At 48.6% G+C, this 22,037-nt stretch overlaps 1 protein-coding gene across 1 annotated transcript in view; it reads left to right on the plus strand.

Moving 5' to 3' along the window:
- Positions 1 to 13,409: 13,409 nt before the first annotated feature.
- IGFN1 (immunoglobulin like and fibronectin type III domain containing 1) overlaps positions 13,410 to 22,037 on the plus strand; it is a 50,666-nt gene continuing 42,038 nt past the window's right edge. Inside the window, 7 exon segments of the mRNA XM_049858464.1 lie at positions 13,410 to 13,416; positions 13,910 to 14,032; positions 15,084 to 15,223; positions 16,562 to 16,661; positions 18,197 to 18,241; positions 18,504 to 18,549; positions 19,906 to 20,083. Of these exon segments, the coding sequence (XP_049714421.1) occupies positions 13,410 to 13,416; positions 13,910 to 14,032; positions 15,084 to 15,223; positions 16,562 to 16,661; positions 18,197 to 18,241; positions 18,504 to 18,549; positions 19,906 to 20,083 (639 nt within the window).

Raw genomic sequence — 22,037 nt, forward strand, 5'->3', positions numbered from 1 at the left:
TCTTTTTACAAATGAGGAAACAGATGTTCAATGAGTTTAAAACTAAGCTATAGCCATATGACTGAAAAATGTCAGTGCTGGGATTTAAACCCAGGTCAGCCTAATTATAAATCCTGGGATAGACCCCTTACCACTTCTTCTAGAGGATCATAACTGTCCACCCAGTGTAGACCAGGAGAATAATGTTGTTGACAGTTCAAGTGACTTCCATCAGACCAAATTCCCTTCAAATTTTATTTTTACTTAGCTTGTGGTCTTTGTCAGCTTAAATTGATCTCAGAAAGTCAGCCAGAAAATGAAAATTTCTCTTCCTTTAAATTCTCATGCTACCCAGAATATAAGAGCAATTTTTTCGTCCTTGTCATTTTTTGTAAATAAAGCTGAGCGTGGTACCCAGGGTCTGCTCCCAGCCTCCTGAAGAGACAGTTCTCGGGGCCAGGTTCTGGAGTACCAGTGACAACTTTCACTGTATCGGTGCGGTCACCTTAGAGGACAGAGGAAGGCCCATCAGACAAGACAACCCCAGGTGAGAATCCAGAGGTTCGGGACATCATCTCCCACTCACGTGGGTCAGACCACAGTCACACAATGAGAAGAAATGGGGAAGAGGACTCCAGAGAACTTTCTCCAGCGTGGAGATGGGGCACCAGAGTTACTGTCTTCAGAATGGACACAAGACCAGACCAATGGACCTCAAGTCTTCAGGATGTCAGCTCTATGGAGCCACCATGCTGGTGTGGTGTCAATTGGTTTCAGGTTCCTCCAGGGGCATAAATCAGTCACCAGGCAGCAAAGCTCTTTTCCGCCTTGGGAATGTATGAAACCCAGCCGGCTCCCGTCAATCTCCCAGGAGCAAGCATCTAAAGACCTAGGCTGACATGTGGCCCCCTGGGACATGGTCTACAGTCTAGCACAGGGACTGCCTGGGGCATTTTCTAGAATTAACTGGATGATGAGTGGGAGGCATGGGAGTTTTAGGAAAAGGGAAGTGGGGACATAAAGGGAGGAGCAACTCTGGGTGCCTGAAGTCACTTGTTGATATTAACCGGGCATTTGGACAGAATAGAACCAAAGGGTATCACTGAGCTAAACAAACCAAAGGGGTTTGTCACCTTTCCTCATGGCTGCTAACCAAAAGGTTGGCAGTTCAAATCCACCAGCCGCTCCTTGGAAACTCTATGGGGCAGTTCTACTCTGTCCTGTAGGGTCGCTATGAGTTGGAAACGACTTGACTGCAATGAGTTTGGATTTTTTTGAGCTTAGTTGAAATATTATCGCAGTTCGCAAACTTTGGTTGAATTCTATTATTGGCTTAATATGATTTTTGTTTAAATAGTGTCTACTTGTCTTCTCAGTCATTCACTGGACCCCAACACTAGCTCAAATAGGTAAACTACAGGTAGCTTCTCCTGGGCCCCATTCATTCAACAAATGAGTGCCAAGCACTGTTCTCAACTCAGTGAACAAGAAGACAAAGTCTGTTCTCTCATGGGGCTGACACTTTAAAGTGGAGAGAGAGACAATAAACCAACACATGGATATGATAATTTCAGTAACAATAGGTGCTGTGAGGAAAATAAATGCAATGTGCATGATGGGAGAGCCGGAGGACGCTGCTTTGTATTGGATAATCAGAGAAGGTGACGTTGGAACCAAGTGACAAGAAGTCAGCTAGGCAGAGGCACCGCATGCCCAAATGCTTCACCACACTCCACAGCGGAAATACAAAAGCTAAATGAGACTCACATAGTCTCCCGTTGTAGGTGCTTGTTGTTGGTGTTAGTTAGCGTGGGGTTGGCCCCCAACTCATGATGACCCTAAGCACAACAGAACAAAGCGCTGCTCGGTCCTGTGCCATCCCCGTGATCAATTGTAAATGCTTAATGCGTGTTAATTTCCATTTCTACTTGTCACAGAACTGGCTGTGAGAACCAAAAACATTAAAAAAAAAAAAAAAACAGTAATTGGTAGTAATTGGTATTAATTGGTATTCACTGTTTACTGGTGACCTGCCGGCGAAGACTGTGTCTCCTCACTCAGAGGGGAGCTCTGAGGACTGGGGCTCTGCCATCAGACATGGGGGGCAGGTGCTGTCACCTCCACCGGAGGAGCAGGAACTATCTTCTCTTCAGCACCCAGCCTAGGTCCCATCCTCAGAGCTTCTTAGGCAAGGGACTGACGGCCACTCTTCCTCCCTGTAAATGGAATTCCCAAGGGCTTGAGGTGCCCAGCCATCCCCCAGCCCAGCGCCCTGCTCAGCCCTCACCCCAGTCCCTGCCCTCGGGCCCTGATTCAGCATGTTGCCCCAGGGCCAACCTGCTGGCCAAGGATGAGGTTTCAGCGTGATCTTTACCACCAGCTGCGTGTGGCCAGCCTGCTGGGAACTTGTGATGTTGGTGCCAGAGGGAGGATAACTGATCCCAGGGAAGGGCCCTGCTGCCCGTGGAGCTGGAGGCAGGGGATGGGGTCAAAGGACTGCACCTCCAGGCTCCTGGTCTTGGCTAGACAATGGCGGTGGACCAGGGACAGGTCATGTCCCCAGCTGGGCCTGGATTTCCTCAGGTAAACCAGTCCACAAGCATCGACCTTTCCCTGAGTGTGCAGCCAGGCTTAGACACAGGGGTTGGCGGTCTCTGTCTCTGTCCTCGAGAGCCCCCAGTCTGATATGGGAGACAGTCCCCACCCTCAGGGAGTGGCAGTCTAATGGGGAAGGTAGATTCCAGCTTCAGGTTGTTTCCACTCCAATCTTACCAACACACAACACAGAGATAAGATATTTCTCTACCTGAAAACCTCCCTCCTCTACTTCAAAACAAATACGAAATCTGTAGTAACTCACAAAAGACGACCTTCCTGGGTGTGAAATCCATGGGGTAGGTGGGCCTATTGGTGAAGAGCTCTTTCTGGCCATGTCAAGGAATTTGACCTGCTTAGATGCTCCTTTAAGGAGTCCTGGTGGAGCCCTGGCAGTGCAGTGATTAAGAGCTCAGCTGCTAGCCAAACAGTTGGTAGTTCAAATCCACCAGGCGCTCCTTGGAAACCTATAGGGCAGTTCTGCTCTGTCCTGTAGGGTGGCTATCAGTTTGCAACAGGTTTGTGTTTAGGACTCTCTTTTGCTTAAGGGGAATGTTTTCTTGCAGGAAAGGAGGGAGAAGGGACAGATACAGCTTCTGACCATCTCCCAAAGCCCAGGGCTGTGCAGGGAGGTGACCCTGTTTTGAGGAGAAACTGTCTTATGATAAAGCTGCTCTACGAGCAGAACCTTGTCCCGGGAATGGAGGGGGGAGAGGGGAGGTGGTGGGGAAAGGTATAAAAGATGGAGAAACCCATTTTCTGCCCTTGGGAAATTCCCAGGACTTGGAGGAAGCCAGGGCGTGCTCCCAGGACAGGCCTGAGACATAAAAGCTGAAGTGCATTGATGCAATCACATGGAAATGTCACTTAATACGGGGATCACAGGACAGCAGGAAAGTCAGCATTCTAGGCAGGAGGAGAATGGAGTAGGGAACGAGAGGTCAGCTTGGTTGAGGTGGAAGGAACAAGCTGGGAGGGCAGGTGGGGAGGGGTGTTGCTTGGCAGAAAGGCTTCGAATGCTTTGAGGAGTTAGATTCGGCATAAGCAGGCTGAGCAGCCTCTTCAGAATGGAAGAGAGATTCCACTCTGAGCCAGCCCCCTCTGGGTCTGTTTCTAATATCGGGGAGCCCTGGTGGTTAAGAGCTCGGCTGCTAACCAAAAGGTCAGCAGTTTCAATACACCAGCTGCTGCTTGGAAACCTTATGGGGCCGTTCTACTCTGTCCTATAGGGTCACTATGAGTCGGAATTGACTCAAAAGCAATGGGTTTCGTTTGGTTTTTTGTGAGCCAAGCTGTCCTTCTGGGACTCCCAGGAGCAGTTCCACTACTCAGGGCTCCTGGGTTCCCAACCCCAGGCTGCAACAGGGCCTCTTGCAAGTTCTCCCAGCTCAAAGTGGCTGGTTCTTCCAAGCTGCCTCTCTGTACTGCTTACCCGGGTTCCTAGCCCCTTCTGGACTCTACCCAAGAAAAAGGGCTTTCAGCTTTGTGTCTCTGGGACGTGATTTGGCTGAGAGCTGGGTGAGGATTTCACGGGAGTGTTCAGGTGGGGTCTCTAGCCTTCCCCCTCCCTGTCTTCTGTAGGCATAAGGCTTCTCGGGAGGCCCTGCTGCAGAGAAGCAGCAGCACACAATTGTCAGGGGCACGCAGCACGGAGCCACAGGGCTGCAGGCTGCCAAGAGGTGGTGGTGGGCACGCCCACTCTCAACTCAGCTCTTTGGAGACACGGGTAGGAGAGTGCCATTTTCCCAATCAGCAGGCTACCTTCCTCCCAGGATGCTGGTCCTGGACTGGGCTCCCAAGGACTGTGTGAATTGGGGCCACTGGGCCTGGAAAGGGGCTAGGCAGAGCCAAGGCGCCTCTCTCCTCCTCAGAACCCTGGAGACTTTCCTGCCCTCCTGGGCTCCAGCCCCAGGCAGAACCTGTCATGGGGGGTGAGAGAGAGGCTCCTTGAAGGCCCACACATTATCTCTGAATTAACTATGTATCCGGTCATAGATAAAACACTGGTGGCAATGAAAGAAGGGAATACTCGCTTTACACTTTCAGCCATGAATAGTGCTCATTCCCATACCATACTTCTGGCAGGGCCCCACGAATTAACCATTTTCATACATCCTGTAATAGTCTTGTGAACAGCGCCATTATATTGCATGGTATTTTGTGTTTCACATGCATATGAGGCAATTGAAAAGACCATGGTTTGGGTCAGGAGCACCCTCGTCCTCAAAGTGATGTGTTTCCTTTTTAACACTCTAAAGAGGTCTTTTGCAGCAGATTTGCCCAACACAATTTGTCTTTTGATTTCTCGACTGCTGCTTCCATGGACGTTGATTGTGGATCCAAGTAAAATGAAATTCTTGACAACTTCAATATTTTCTCCATTTATCATGATGTTGCTTATTGGTCCAATTGTGAGGATTTTTGTTTTCTTTATGTTGAAGGGCAATCCATACTGAAGGCTGTATTCTTTGATGTTCATCAGTAAGTGCTTCAAGTTCTCTTCACTTTCAGCAAGCAAAGTTGTGTCATTTGCATATTGCAGGTTGTTAATGGGTCTTCTTCCAATCCTGATGTCATGTTCTTCATGCAGTTCAGCTTCTCTGATTATTTGCTCAGCATACAGATTGAACAGGTATGGTCAAAGGATACAACCCTGACCAAAGAAGAATGGATGGATTTGAATTATGGTGTTGGCAAAGAATATTAAATATACCATGGGCTATCAGAAGAATGAACAAATCTTCTTGGAAGAAGTACAGCCAGAACACTCCTTAGAAGCGAGGATGGTGAGACTTCATCTCACTTACTTTATACGTATTATCAGGAGGCACCAGTCTCTGGAGAAGGACATCATGCTTGGTAAAGTAGAGGGTCAGTGAAAAAGAGGAAGAACCTCAATGAGATGGATTCACACAATGGCTGCAACAATGGGCTCAAACGCAGCAATGATTCTGAGGGTGACACAGAACCGGGCAGCATTTCATTCTGTTGCACACAGGGTTCCTATGAGTTGGAACCGACTTAATGGCACCTAATAATAATAGAGTCCTGATGGTGTAGTGGTCCAAATCTACCAGACGCTCCTCGGAAACCCTATGGGGCAATTCTACTCTGTCCTGTAGGGTCGCTATAAGTCAGAGCTGACTCGACAGCTCCTAACAACAAGAGGTTTGTGTTTATGGGCTAAAAGTGTTAAGTGGTTAAATGTAAATTTTTTAAATATACTACCATTTTAAGTCCTATTTTTCATTTCTTCCTTTTTTAAAAATTTTAACGTACCAGGAATCTCAAAAATTGGAAGTAGCTTGCCCTCCTCCCCAAACTTCTGAGAGGACTTGGTAGGCCTTTTGAAGATGATGTTCGTGACTGAAGTTATTAAGCCATGAAGGCTGCAAAATGTTAGAGTATGTCTATTTTTTAGAATTCAAGATATCTGGGCCAGGAGATAGAAGTATAGTGGAATCAGACTGTCTGGTTTACGTTCCTACTGGATGTACAACAGTGGGCATGTTATTTAATTGATCTTGGTCTCAATTTCCTTCTTTATAATGTGAAGATAGCAATTTTTTACTTCAAGGGCTGTTAGGTGGACTAAATAAAATAACCCATGCAATGAACATTACATAGTAGCTTGGGACCTAGCACGTGCTACAAGAATCTGCAAATAGTTATGTTTCTGTCAAATGGCCAACTGTATGAAAACACAAACTTAGAAAGCAGAGAGGGTTTGGGTCTTGTCTAGCAGGAGTGGTTTACTTACCTCCTTGCCAACCCTCACCTCAAGGGGGCAGCTTCCTGGAATGACTAAGTAGTTGGTGCTTCTCCCCAGTCCACCACCCCGGTTGTCATTGAGTTGACGCCAACTCATGGCAACCTCATGTGTGTCAGAATAGAACTGTGCTCCATAAGGTTTTCAATGTCTGATTGTTCAGAAGCAGATAGCCAGGCCTTTCTGCAGAGGTGCCCTGGAGTGGATTTGAAACTTCAACCTTTTGGTTAGTAGCCAAGTGGCTGCATCACCTAGAGACTCCCCTCCCCAATAAGGGAGGCTAATCTGGCTGCATACCAATTTGCTGGGTGCCTTTAGGCAGGTCGTAGTTCCTCTCCAGGCCCCAGTGTCCATGTCTGAAGAGGGGAGAGTTGGATTAGACCCACGGAATACTAGGGGTTAAGAATGCAGACTTGGCCCTAGGCTACTCTGGTCCACACTCTGGCTTCTACTCACCAGCTGTGTGACCTTGGGAAAATTACTTAATCTCTCTGCATCTCAGTGTCCCCTCCTGTCAAATGGGGTAAGTAATAGATTCTACCTTTTGGATTTGTTGTTATCGAATGAGTTATAGCTAAAAATTTTGAAGTATGCCTGACAAGTAACAGCATGTAAGTGCTATGTAAGGGTGAAATATTGTTTTGTTTGTGCTTGTGTGTGTTTTGTTTGTTGTTGCTTATAATTTTATTGTTGTTGTTAGATGTCCTCAAAGGTCCTACACAGCTCTGGTCTTCTATGAGATTCTACACTGCCTCAATGTACTGATTGTGGCCTAAGCCCTCCTGGAAACTGGAGCAGCGGCTTCTCCTCAGCCTCTCCTCCTGGGGCGTCCAAAGCACCCCTTCTGCAGCCTCGGGCAAGCTGGGCCTGCTGGGCTAGGCCCTCTCAGATTAGGGGACTATTCCTGATACAAGTTTCTCTGTTGCTGAAAGCTGGCTTTGCAAGCATGAAATTGCCCTTGGGATCTCCAAGGTCTTTATTCCTATGAAGCCACAAGGGGTTCATTACACAAAGGTAGCGTGAGGAAGGCATGAGCTATGCCTGACCCACAGGCTGGGAGGGAGGTCGGGAGGCAAATCTGCCAGGCAGGCAGCCATAGGGCAGGTGGATGGTTCAAGTGCGCAGGATCCAGACTGAGGGCACCCTGACAGTGGCCCAGGGAGGTCTGGTATGAAGCACAGGAAAGGATGTTGTCTGCCCCACCCAGCCCTCATAGTCCTGGGTTAGAAGTGTGGTAAAAATAGAATCCCACCCCTACCTCCCAGCCCCAGGTCCAGGAACGGGCCCACATCGATGAAGCCTTCCCAGAGCAGCTTGGGGCCTTCTACCTTCCAGGGGAGCACAGCTGTCAGCGATGTGTTGTGAGTGTGTCTTTGGTTAGATGCATGACCTCCCATCCCATCTACTGGACATCCATGGGGGCGAGAGAGGACACCGTTCCGTGGAGAGCGTCCTCAGTGGCTCACCAGCTGACTCAGAGCCAAATTTACACCCAGATGTAGAGGCAATGGTTGTCTGTGAATGTTCAAACTCTCCCCCGAGTCACATGAAATGATACTGGTTTTCAGGTCCACAGGGTCTAGTCCATGGAACACACTCCGTAATTCACAGACAGTAGACTGTTAAGGTTGGTCTCATTCTCAGCAATTACCTCGTCCAACCCATACCATGGAAAGCAAGAAGGTCATGAGAAGGAGGCATTCATGGCACCTGAGTCCCTTGCTACTGTTTTTAGGTGCCGTTGAATGGGTTCTAACTCATAGAGACCCTATGTATGTACAACAGAAGAAAACACTGCCCCGTCCTGCACCATCCTCACAATCATTGCTCTTGGCATCTTACACATAACGTGTTTCCCTCTTGTGGGAGCAGAAGAGCATTAATAAATGGCGACCAATTCCCCACCTGGTCACCAAGCCCTTCCCGTGAGACATGTGCATGTCTGCTCTGAGAACGAATGAAGAGTGAGTGCAAATCCTCCACTCAGATCCCTTCTGACGTGGATATGCCCCTAATCAATGAAGGCAGGAACTTGTTCCTTTATTGCTTCTCCCATGGCATAACCTTATTACACCTCCTGCGAGATTTTTCTTTTTGAGAGCTCCAGTGTGGTACAGCACTGTGGTTCAGAGGTCCCTGAAGGCCCAGGGTGCAACCATAAGAAAGAACACTTTGGGGTTATTGGGCCTTTTTCCTGGGAGCTGGGCTCCTGCCTGTTGCTTCTGCTCTCCTCTAATCCCTTCCTCACCCTGCAGCCAGAACGAGGGTATATGGCATGGTTTAAAACCAGGAAAGATGTGCATCAGGGTTATATCTTTACATTTATTCAATCTGTATGCTGAGCAAATAATTTGAGAAGCTAGACTATATGAAGAGCACAGCATCAGAACTGGAGGAAGACTCATTAACAATCTGTGATATCCAGATGACACAATCTCGCTTGCTGAAAGTGAAGAGGACTTGAAGCACTTACTGATGAAGACCAAAGACCACAGCCTTCGGTATGGATTACGCTCAATGTAAAGAATATAAAGATGCTCGCACCTGGACCAATAAGCAACATCATGATAAACAAGAAGATACTGAAGTTATCAAGGATTTCGTTTTACTTGGATCCACAATAAATGTCCATGGAAGCAGCAGTCAAGAAATCAAACAATGTATTGCATTGTACAAGTCTGCTGCAAAAGACCTCTTTAAAGTGCTAAAGAGCAAAGAAGTCACTTTGAGGATGAAGGTGCTCCTGACCCAAGCCATGGTATTTTTAATCACCTCATATGTATTGTGAGAGCTGGACAATATTCTCTGAAGACCAAAGAAGTGTTGATGCATTTGAATTATGGTGTTGGAGAAGAATATTTAATATCCTATGGACTGCCAGAAGAACGAACAAATCTGTGTTGGAAGAAGTATGGCCAGAATGCTCCTTAGAAGTGAGGATGGTGAGACGTTGTCTCACGTGTTATCAGCAGGGACCAGTCCCTGGAGAAGGATATCATGCTTGGTAAAGTAGAAGGTCAGCAAAAAAGAGAAGACCCTCAATGAGACAGATTGACACAGTGGCTGCCACAATGGGCTCAAACATAGCAACGATTATGAGGATGGCACAGGACCGGGCAGTGTTTCGTTCTGTTATACACAGGGTCTCTATGAGTTGGAATCTACTTGACAGCACCTAACAACAACCCTGCAACCACAGTGAGTTTTTAAAAATGCAAATTGGATCCCATCACCCCTTCTGCTTAATAAACTAACCTCAATAGCCCTTAAGATAAAGATCAAAATTCTTAAATGTCTTCCAAAGCCTGTAAGAGTTGCCAAAGCACACTAGGTGGCCTTATCACCTATCTCCTTCTGAGCCTTGCCTGCCCTTCACGCCCCTTAAGAATATCTGTTACCAGCCATCCTACCCCGGCTTCTACCCCCCATCCATCCATGCAAACTCAAAAAGCCAACCATCTGCCCTGCCAACTTCAGCCCCCAGCCCAGCTGGCCAGGTCAGCCTTTCTATCCCTTAAAAAGCTCCGAAGAAAGTTCACCTCCTCCAGGAAGAACTCCTGGCTGTATGACCCCCAGGGTCTCTCCCCCTTTCCCACTGCTCTCTGCATGGTGTGCGCCCACTGCACATTCTCTGGGATCACGCCCTCCTGCTCGTCTGGGTCTGAGATTAGTCCTGAAGTTTGCTGCCTATTTGATACCACTTTTTGTGTGATTCCCGAGAGGGCAGTGGCTGATGTGTCTGAGTGACTTATGGTGTCAAGAGTCCCAAGGGATCAGCCAACTGGAATGAAGGCTTTGGATGATGAGAACACTTCTGAGAAAAGGGGCCACGTAACGAGGCAACAAAGAGCTCTGGTGGTGCAATGGTTCTCGTGGTGCAATGGCTAAGCGCTCAGCTGCTGACCAAAAGGTCAGCATCAGCCACTTTTCAGGGGTGGGGTTGGGGGGGGACTTGACAATCTGCTCCCGTAAAGATTACAGCATTGGAAACCCTAAGAGGGAGTTCTATCCTGTCCTATAGGATCGCTGTGAGTTGGAATCAACTAGACAGCACCTAACAACAAGGAGGCAACATGGAGCAAACATGCATTTAGCCATCTGGTTAGGAGCTTAAAGGTCTGCAAAGCGAGAAGTTGAGTGAGCTGATGTCACAGGACTCTTCTATCTCTGAGCTCCTTTGAGGCTTGGCATTAGCCCTAAGGGGTCTGCTCTGCCAAGCAGGGGTGCAAAAGGAGGAGGGAGGCGGAGTCAGTGGGAGGGACAGAGGGAGTGGAGGAGTCTGCCGTGACCTACATCTGCTCTAGCACTGCTGACCATCTACTGCAGTCAGCTCAGAGCCTCTGGCAGTGGAAACTAAAGGAGGGAGCGTACAGGAGGCTGGAGGCCGCTGTGTCACCAGGTAAGTGGGCATCACACACCTAGCTTCCCACAGAGGGCAGGGCAAGGCCAGAGATGGAGACGCTAATCTGCTTTCTAGCTTTTATACTCAAGAGTGGGCAGGCAGTGGGCATGAGCTTGGCCCGGAGACATTCCTTGGCTGGCTGATCACCCCTCAGATGCATATATATTCCTCATAGAGGACACCAGGATATTGGGAGCTGAGGGTTTCAGTGAGTCCTGTCCCGGTGATTCTGTCCTGGGTCTAATTTTCCAGGCATTGCCTGGGTTAGAGTGATACGATGACTAGATTAAAAATCTCACTAACTGTCCAGAATAAGGGCCCCAGTCCTGGGACTCATCACAACATCTTGATTAATAACATGGTGAAAGCAATCGAGAGAAGCCCTGCTTGGTTCTCCCTGCCTCAGCTCCTACCAGTTGAGAAGCTGGAAGTAGTAGGAACCTGGATCCACAGGATGAACAGAGGATGGGGACAGAGGGTGGGAGGGTGTTGGAGACCTGGGGAGGGGGCGACAGTGCCTGGGCTCCTGCGACGAGAGTCCTGTTGCTAGGCTGAAGTGAGGATACAAGCTGCTGTGTGGCGCTGAGAGGGATTCAGTTTCTTCTCCAATGCGAGTGTGAACTGTGGTGGAGAGAACTCATTTCCTTCATCATCCCCCCCACTTGAGACAACATCTCTCCTGTCTCCAACCAAGCAGATCTCTTGTTCTTTGTCATTGGCCCTGTACCAAATCTGGCTTATTCTGGAAGAGGATGGAGGTCCAGGTGATGAGATGGTTTAACATAGGGCTGCCACCAAGTTCCCGCAGAGGTTCTGCTTCTGTCTCAATTCTCAGCTGGGACCGTAGGCAGAAGACAGGAGGGAGAGGAGTGGTACTGTCATATACTGCTAATGTGTGACAAATAGCTGACTAACTGAAAGCTGCTGTTGGTGGTGGTGATAATGACTATGATGATGACAATGATGAAGATATCTGTGTTCAGCTCAAAATATTCCAACGTGGGGGTCATGGACAGGTGCCAATGGTCTCAGTTTCTACCAGATGGATTGTACTGGGGGGTGGATAGAACAGAGGACTCCAAAGCTTCAGCTCTGATCCTCCCCTCAGCCATGGCCAGCTGGGCCATGCTCCATTGGCTGCCTTCCTTCCTGAATCCCTGAGTCGTGGTGGGCTGTGACACCTGTGGGCTGTGGCTTCCATGACTGCTCCAGAATGCAGTTGGCACATCATGGCATTCCAGCGCAATGAGGGGCAGTGCCTGGGCTGTAAGAGGACACCCTGCAGCTAGAAAAGTCAGTGGGTAGGCAGTTGTGAAGTGGAAGAGTGTCAGTTGGAAGGAGGAATTTGCTCTGTCATGGGTGATTCTATATTGATGACAGGGATGTTTAGGCAGGGAATAGAGTCCCCCACAATGGAACCTCTTGAACATGGGCCAGCCACACAGAAAGTAGGATTGCTGGAGAATTCTTTCAAGACTCCCCACATCCCTGCTTGTAACTCTTATCAAGGAAGCTCCCATCCCAGAGCTAACCATCTTACTCTCCTGAGTGGTACTCCCCATTGACCATAACAGACAGATCCAATTGAGAGGAAATCAGGGGAGATAGTAGTGGCTGGAAGAGGCTGGAAAACACTCTTGTTCATCTCATACCATAATTCACTGGCTTCAGAGAGGAGCAGATGGATTTATGAGAATCCCACTGGTGTGGGTAGAGAAGAGCTTCAGAGTATCTAAGTCAGGGACCCTCCCCCACAGATCTGATGATCTGAAGAATTCTAGATTGGTTGAAGGTGAGAGGTAGAAGGATGCTGGGCCTTGCTAGAAAATCTCAGGATTGGGGGAGAATCCAGGAGGCTCAGAGAATGTCCCAAGAGAATTCACATTCCAAAGCCAAGACAGCCAGGCTGTTAAACAGCTGGAGGAAGCTTAAATGCCCAGAGTTTGATTCCCTGAGGCTTGTGAAAGCTTGTGTCTCACCTGAGTAGTCATGGGGTGTGGAGTCCCACCAGGGGGCCAAGTCACCAGCTCAACATGTGGGGCTCAGCCCCATGGCTTCCTTTAGCTGGAAAGGTTCCACTTGGGCAGCACCCTCCCCCCTTCTGGTCTCTGGGAGAATGCTTTTGCTGAGGTCAGGTGAACAAACCTGTCTGGAAGAAGTACATCCAAAATGCTCCTTAGAAGCAAGGATGGCGAGACTCTGTCTCACATACTTTGGACATGTTATTAGGAGGGGCCAGTCCCTGGAGAAGGATATCACGCTTGGTAAAATAGAGGATCAACAAAAAAGAGGAAGACCCTCAAGGAGATGGATTGACACTGTGGCTGCAGCAATGAACTCAGACATAGCAGCGATTGTGAGGATGGTGCAGGACCAGGCAGTGTTTTGTTCCACTGTACATAGAGTCACTATGAGTGGGAACCGACTTGATGGCACCTAGCAACAGGGCATTGCAGGACACCAATCAGTGTCATCAGTTTGAGGTAGATAAGACCTTCTTGGGGGTAGCAGCTCTTCCCAGCTCCCACCCCAGATATTGGCTGATGCACTGACGGGCTGGGAGAGGTGGGATAAGACCAGCCTGGATCACTCATAAGCAATTCTATCTTCTATTCTCAGGAGACCAGCCTCTACCCTCAGAGTAGCCTAAGAAGAGCCCCAACTATGGCAGGTGAGAGAAGTAACTTCTTGCTTCCTCCCCCACTCTCATCCTCAGCCCCTTATTCGGGCTCCTACCAGTGTGAAGAGGATGGAAGGGGCAGGAGTCAGAGGTCTTCGGGGACTCACCTGCCTCTGCTTTCTTTAGCTTTGGCTTTGGTTTTGGATTTGCTTTCCCGAGTAGAGTGGGCAGAGCCCTCACGTGGCTCCTGCTTCCTGAGAAGGAACCTGATGCAACCATCCTTTCTGCAACTTTCCCCCGGTGACACGCTCAGGCTCTTCCCAGGGTGCACCTTGCCTGCTTTCCAGGGGCTCCATTCACACCGCCGGAGGGTCACCACCCAGATTCTCACTAGAAAAGTAAAATGTACTGTTCACAGGAGACGCTATGACTGCCAACCTTGTCCCAGCAACAGGAGAGAGAAGGCAGTTCTTGCTCCTTGGGTGAGCAGGTGGATGCTCCATTCTGCAGAGAAGCCCATCCCCCTCTCTCCTGCCTTCCCCAGGGAAGCCCCTCAAGAAGTCCTCGGTCCCTGGGGTGAGCATCCAGCAGCTGGTGGAGAAGATCCCTGAAGGATGCAGCATGCCGGACTTTCAGCAGAAGCCCGTCACTTTGGCTCTGCAGGAGGGTGAGGACTGGGAGGGGAGCTGCTAAGAGGAGGCAAGACCCCTGATCTTACCTCCTAGCATGCACAGGAAGAAGGCTTAGACACCCACCTTCCTGGGCTGGTCTCCCCGCCCTAGGTCTATCACCTGGCCAAGAGTGCGTCCCAGAACCCTCTATGCCTGTGGGGCACCCATCTGCCTGGATTCCCAGAAGGGGCAAGGGGCCTGGGGAGCAGAGTGGGTACAGGGAGTGAAGCGGTACGATGCCTATACTGATACAGGAAATATTCTGGGGTAAGACCAGGATGGGGAAATATTAATTGGGGACAGGGGAGAGGTTGTGGTGCTCACTAGCTCCTCTCTCCCCTCTCCCTGCTCCAAGGCCACAGCTGCAGAGATGTACTGCTGAAACTAAGTTAATATTGACACTTCCCAACCCCTGCCTTCAGCAAGCCAAGCCCCCAGTGGCTCACAGGCTGGGCTATAAAGGCCATTCTAGAAGGCCACATGAACAAAGTGTCCAGGAAAGTGGTGGGATAAAGGCTGTGGGGGAAGAGGTGGGAACTGGTGTTCTTTCCCCAACACAGGTCCCTGTCATGAATTTTAGTCACAACATTCTGGTAAAAGAAAAAGAACATTAGCTTTATTTTACTAAATCTGACTTCAAGTCCATACTCAACAAAATTGTGAGAAGTTTAGTCTCTCATGGTTGGGAAGGGCCCCCGGGCCTTCAATCCATACTGTTGCCTTCTGAGATGCTCCTGGGGAAAGCCTAAGTGCTTCCTTGAGGGTGAGTGGCTCTGAGGCTTCCAGTCTCTTCTGGGGCTAGAATCCTGTGCCTCAGGACTGGTCCGTCTGGGCACCAAACAGCCATTTCTCTCCAAAGTTGACATCTCCCCGGTAGTGAGTAAACACGGGGCCCACAAAACCTCATCTCCTTCCCAGCCCAGTACCCTTCTTGGAATGGGCAGTTGAAATACCTAGAGCAGTGAGGATACACATACGTTAAAATCTAACAACCCCCTCCCCCAATACGTCCCCCTCCTGGCCTGCCTCTTCCTCTTCCTGCCACAGGGAAAAATGCCATCTTTCAGGCTGTGGTATGCGGGGAGCCCAGACCCAAGGTGCATTGGGAGCGCACGAAAGGTGACCTCAGTGATCCCAGCAAGTACCAAATCTCTTCTGCCCCTGGCAGCAAGGAGCATGTCCTGCAGGTAAGAACCCTGGCTTCTCCCCCTGACCAGGGACTATCCATCTCATCACATCCCTTTGAAGTTCTCCTTGGCAGTCTCCAATTCCTAGAGGAGCAAGAGATATTCTTAGTTGAGGTGAAGTCCACTCAACTCCATCCTGTCGCTCAAGGTCACCTGCACCAGGACTGGATCTGGCAGGCTCACAGGTGCCCCTGTTGCTACCCTGAGAGGCAGGTAGACTGGAACTTAAGAGGACAAGGTCTAGAGTCAGACTGCCTGGGTTACAATCCCAGCTTTGCCACCTACTAATTGTGTGGCCTTGGCAAGTTATTTACCCCTTGGGTGAGTACCTCTATTTCCTAATCTGTGAAGTGGGGTAATAATAATAGTAATAAGTAGTTGCAGTCAAGTCAACTCTAACTCATGGTGACCCCATGTGTGTCAGAGTAGAACTGTGCTCCATAGGGTTTTCAATGGCTGATTTTTCAGAAATATATCACCAGGCCTTTCTTTCTTTGGGTGGACTTGAACACAAACCTTTTGGTTAGCAACTGAGTGCGTTAACTGCACCACCCAGGGACTCTAGGGCAATAGTAACACCTACTTTACAGGGTTGTTATGAAGATTAATGACATATATAATGCGTCTAGCCAGTGCCTGGCCTATAGTGAGCACTCAATCAATGTTCATAAATATTAGTAATATTGTAGCTACTGATCATTGAATACCTGCTGTGTACCAGGCTGGGCTAAGCATTTGACATTCTGACATCATTTATATGATTTAATCCTGACTACTCACTCACTACCTTTTTTTTTTAATTTTATTTTTTGTTGTTGTTGTTGTTGAAAATGTACACAGAAACACATCCACCAATTCAACTATTTCTACATGTATAGTTTGGTGAGACTGATTACATTCTTCAAGTTGTGCAACCATTCTCACTCTCCTTTTCTGAGTTGTTCCTCCCCCATTAAAATAAACTCACTCACTCACTACTTTTTGAGGTGTGATTATCCCAATATCACAAGCAAAGAAATTAAAGTTCAGAGAGGTTAAGTAACTTGCCCAGGGTCCCACAGCCAGTAATACCTGATGGTATTAGGTGCCAGATCCATCTGACTCAAATATAGCTCATTCTACCACACGACATTGCCACTGATGGCAAAGAGTTGGTACATCCAGCCTCTGTCCTAGTCCTGTTTTCTGTTTTGAGGTCTATCTCTCCAGATGAAGACTGAGCTCCGTGAGGACAAGGACCATCTCTTTTTCCTCTTTATACCCCTGGTACAGTCATGTCTAGTGAATGGAGGGCGGGGAGGTGCTAGCCCTGTTTCCCTGCCCTTGCCCTCTCTGCAGATCAACAAGCTGACAGGCGAGGACACAGACCTGTACCGCTGCAGAGCAGTGAACATGTGCGGAGAGGCTTCGTGCTCCGCGAGGCTCACCGTCATTGAAGGTGCCTGTCTAATCCATGCACAGGGGTCAGCCCTGGCTTCCTCCCCAGAGAGACTCAGAGGAACCAGGGACCGTGCAGCCAGTGCGAGGAGGAGAGGAAGCCCTTCGTTCCACCTACCTGCACGCTAACCCTGCGTATGGGCACACTTGGCAAGCACTGGGTTGCAGATGCTTTGAATGATGTGCTCTTGGCTCAGTGGAATGAGGTCAGGACCTGGAAGTTGGTTTTCAGTCTTGGATCTTCTGCTAACTCATTCAGTGGGTTTTGTTTTCCTCTCTGGACCTCAGTTTCTCCCCTGTCAGAGGATGTTTTACATGGGAGCCCTGGCAGCATAGAGGTTAAGAACTTGGCTGCTAACCAAAAGGTTGGCAGTTCAAATCAACTAGCTGATCCTTGAAAACCTTATGGGGCAGTCCTAATCTGTCCTGTAGCATTGTCGTTATAAGTCAGAACTGACTCGACAGTACCTAACAGCAACAACAACATGCCAGAGGTGGCAAACAGGTAATAGAAAGGCCAAATTTTTCTCTCAGACATGTTTTGTTTGATTTACACAGTACTTCCATTTTTTTTAGAATTAATCGTTAACATGTAATTTTTGGAAGATAGACGTCTGGGTTAGACGTCTCTTGAAAAGCAGATCTAGTCCCTCCGTTGGTTATGCTTTTGCCTACAAGTAGCAGACAACTCCACAAAGAGTAGCAAGAAATAAAGCCTTTTAATTACTTCACATAAAAAAGAGTCCAGGGCTCATAACACAGCTCACTGCTGTGACCAAACAGCCAAACTCTTGCTGTCTTACTGCTTTGCCATCCTTAGCAATTGATTTGTCACCTCATAGTCAAAAGATGGCTGCTGCAGATCCAAACGTAACCCACGTTCAAGATAGGAAGAAGGGGAAAGAGGAGGCTTCAGTTACATCTCCCCCTTTTATCAAGAAAGCAAAAGCTTTCTCAGGAATGCCTTAGAGACTTCTGCTTACATCTCATTGGTCAGAACGGTGTCACGTGACTACCTCTAGTTGCAAGGGAAGCTGGGAAGGCAAATATTTAGCTTTTCCAGCCTCTCTAGTGGAAGTGGGCAAAGAAGAAGGACATTAGGAATGGCTGCAGGACCAGCAGTGTCTAACATATTTGACTATATTGGTCCTACACCTTGAAATGGCAGCTCTCAGGTGGAAAGAAAGGGCAACTGCTTCCCTTTAAGATGTTCTTCAGTTTGTTGTGGTCACCAGTGGCCACTTCCCTCATTTTTGCCACTTCCCTGGCCCCTGTAGGCATGTGAGTGTGCCTCTCCTGCATGAGATGGTTATCAGGTCAGTTCCCATTCATCCTGCTAAGGCCCTGGGGTATCAAAGCTCATGGACAACCCTTGCCCTGCTCCATCCTCTTGGTGGGGTGTTGCTGGCCTCCAAGGAGGGTAGGGAGGTCAGGGCCCTGGTGTTCAGTCAGTTTCTTAGGAAGGCCATCAATGTATCTTGCCTTTCTCCCTGCCTATCCACGTCAACTCCTTCCCCTCCTCCCTGAATGGTCCAGTTGGCTTTCGGAAGAGTCGGAAGAGGCAGAACGAACCCCCAGAGGGTAGGTGGACTTGTTAGAAATCTCCTTGTGGCCTTGGGGAGATGGGCTACCCCTTGCCTGTTGCTCCCCAACTGGCCAACCCCCTCCCCAAAACCCGCACACCTTGTGGGTCACCACCAGTCCATAGGAGAGCGCTGTTGCCAGCCTAGGACCACAGGTCCTCCTCCCATCACCTCCCTACCCTCTTTCTACAGAAGAGCCCTGCATTAAGCCCTGGGCTTCCCACCCAGGGACTAGGGCCTCATTCCTGATCCTTTTCTAGACCTCAGAAAGGAGCTGATAGACTTCCGGAAGATGCTGAAAAAGAGGTGAGTCTTGGTCTGCCCCAGCGGTGTCACTAAGGGGGTGTGTGGCGGGGGCGGGGTGCAGACTGTACCAGGTAACACTGTCAGAGGGGTGACACCAAAATGACTGTCTATCAAAACATCCCTGTAGTTAGCTGTAACAACATAAACATTTTTCAACATACCTACAAGGTTAAAACTCTATGCTGATTTATTTTTTGAGCCTTTTAATGCACTCTGGTCAGAGATGTCATTATTACCCAATAACAACTACTCTTTGAGTCACATGGTTTCACCTGCACACACTACAAGCCCAAGCTTAAAGCACACGCTGTTGTTTTCATTGCTGCTAGTGTTTTTATCTTTGCCGATTGTCAAGTTTTATGGTGTTTTAGCTACAATATTGTGATAAATAGTATTCGTGAACCTGTATCAATAACTTTTTTGAGAATGAAATAGCGATTAAAGGAAAAAAAGAAGTGATATATGGGAATTACAACTGACAAATAACATTAGTACAAAAAACATCACTAAGGATTCTGTGTGGTCTGGAAAGGAAGAGATCCATGGGAGGAGGGATGACAGCAACCCTACTGACGCCTATGTCTGTCCCCTGCCACTTCCATAAGCAAGCTATGCAAAGTCTTGACCCTCCAACACATTCAGGGAAGTTTGACTCCTGGGAGCAGGCAGTAGGATGGAAAGCGCACTGGTCTGGGAATTCTGGGTCCAGCTCTGCCACAGAATTTCAGCTCCATATCCTTGAGCTAATCATCTCTCCAAAGTCCCTGGGTGGTACAAATGGTTAATGTGCTCAGCTGCTAACCAAAAGGCTGGAGGCTCAAATCCGCTCAGAGGTGCCTCAGAAGAAAGGCCTAGCAATCAACTTCCAAAAAATCAGCCACTGAAAACCCTATGGAGCATAGCTCTACTCTGAAAACATGGGGTCGCCAGGAGTCTAAGTCAACTCCAGGCAACTGGTCTTTAATCACCTCTCCTTTCTGGGCCATGATTTACTCAAAAATGCTCCACTAGAACAGTGATTAAAAAAAAAAAAAATTTTTTTTTTTTTTTTTTTAAAAAGCACAGAACACTTTTTCCTTCTAAATACATCCTACTCAGAAATTAAATGCAAACTATTAGTAGCAGAGTTTCACCAGTGAAAGCTGGGAGTATGGGCTGAGGCTCACACCTGCCCATCTCTGGGTCCTTCCAGTCCCTGACCTGTGGTTATAGTCACAGTTTTCCAGTCCCTGTGTCCATTTGCTCCTTGCAGGAAGGCATAGCTAGAGCAGCTCCCCAGGTCCCCTAGGATGCCAGGACTCGGTGACCAGCACCTGGGGCTCCCCTGACCTCTGACCTGCCTGCCTTGCTCCCCAGGGCCCCGCTCCCAGCCCCAGAGAAGAAGATAGACCTGGAGCAGGTGTGGCAGCTGCTGATGACTGCGGACCGGAAAGACTACGAGCGGATTTGCATGAAGTACGGCGTCGTGGACTACCGGGGCATGCTGCACGAGCTGCAGGTGATGCCGAAGGAGCGCGAGGTCAAGATGGCGCAGGTACCCGCCCCTGCCCCCTCCGCCCGCACAGCACGCCGGGTGCGCAGGTGCGCTCTGGGGCGCAGACCAGGAGTTGAACTTGGAGGCAGAACTGGGGAACCTAGTTATGCGGAGGTGGACGTGTGGAGCAGGCACTCATCTATCTAGCTCCAGGTCCCGGCTCCACAAATGTGGCTTCTTACTAAGGAGCTAGGCTCCCAAGTCAGGTGTCTGCTGGCTTTGAAACATGGCTCTGCTGCTTACTAAACTCTGGGGCTTTGGAAGAGTTATGACCTCTGTGCCTCGGTTTCCTTATTTGTGAAATGAGGATTATAGCTTTTTCTACCCCTCAGGGTTGCTGAAAGGATGAATTTGTACATAAGACACTTAGCCTAGTGGGGCTTAATGTCATCATCATCACCACCACATATCAGTGTTTTTATTGGGTGCCGTGTGTTGCTTCCCACTCATGGCAACCTCAAGTGACAGAGTGGAACTGCCCTGGGTTTTCTTGGCTGTAATCTTTAAGGAAGCAGATCGCCAGGTCTTTCACCCTCTGAGCAGGTGGGTGGGTTCAAACTGCCAGTCTTTTCTTTAGCAGCCAGGGCTTAACCGTTGTGTCACCAGGGCTCCTTATGACATGAGTACCTGTCTTATTTTTCAAAGCCATCCACTGAAGGGAATATCACAGTCTCTGTTAGTGCTCTCATTCCAGTGCCTTATAAACTGTATAGGAATTTCTTCCCTGCACCTAACCTAACTATAAACTGAAACCAAACCAGGTGCCATCGAGTTGACTCCATCTCATGGTCACCCAATGTGTGTCAGAGTTAGAACTGTGCTCCATCTCGTTTTCTTTTTTTCTTTTTTGTAATTTTTATTGTGCTTTAAGTGAAAGTTTACAAATCATGTCAGTCTCTCACATAAAAACTCATATTCACCTTGCTACACACTCCCAATTACTCTCCCCCCAATGAGACACACTGCTCTCTCCCTCCACTCTCTCTTTTCATGTCCATTTCACTAGCTTCTAACCCCCCCCCACCCTCTCATCTACCCTCCAGGCAGGAGATGCCAACGTAGTCTCAAATGTCCACCTGATGCAAGAAACTCACTCCTCACCAGCATCCCTCTCCAACCCATTGTCCAGTCCAATCCATGTCTGAAGAGTTGGCTTCGGGAATGGTTCCTGTCCTGGGCCAATGGAAGGCCTGGGGGCCATGACCACCGGGGTCCTTCTAGTCTCAGTCAGACCATTAAGTCTGGTCTTTTTATGAGAATTTGGGGTTTGCATCCCACTGCTCTCCTGCTCCCTCAGGGGTTCTCTGTTGTGTTCCCTGTCAGGGCAGCCATTGATTGTAGCCGGGCACCATCTGGTTCTTCTGGTCTCAGGCTGATGTAGTCTCTGGTTCATGTGGCCCTTTCAGTCTCATGGGCTTGTAACTACCTTGTGTCCTCGGTGTTCTTCATTCTCCTTTGATCCAGGTGGGTTGAGACCAATTGATGCATCTTAGATGGCTGCTTGCTACCGTTTAAGACCCAAGATGCCACTCTACAAAGTGGGATACAGAATGTTTTCTTAATAGATTTTATTATGCCAATTGACTTAGATGTCCCCTGAAATCATGGTCCCCAAACCCCTGCCCCTGCTACACTGGCCTTCGAAGCATTCAGTTTATTCAGGAAACTTCTTTGCTTTTGGTTTAGTCCAGTTGTGCTGACCTCCCCTGTATTGTGTGTTGTCTTTCCCTTCACCTAAAATAGTTCTTATCTACTGTCTAATTAGTGAATACCCCTCTCCCACCCTTCCTCCCTCCCTCCTATCGTAACCACAAAAGAATGTTTTCTTCTCAGTTTAAACTATTTCTCAAGTTCTCACAATAGTGGTCTTCTACAATATTTGTCCTTTTGCAACTGACTAATTTCACTCAGCATAATGCCTTCCAGGTTCCTCCATGTTATGAAGTGTTTCACA

This window comes from Elephas maximus, chromosome 18 (genome assembly GCF_024166365.1).
Source record: "Elephas maximus indicus isolate mEleMax1 chromosome 18, mEleMax1 primary haplotype, whole genome shotgun sequence".
NCBI lineage: Eukaryota > Metazoa > Chordata > Mammalia > Proboscidea > Elephantidae > Elephas > Elephas maximus.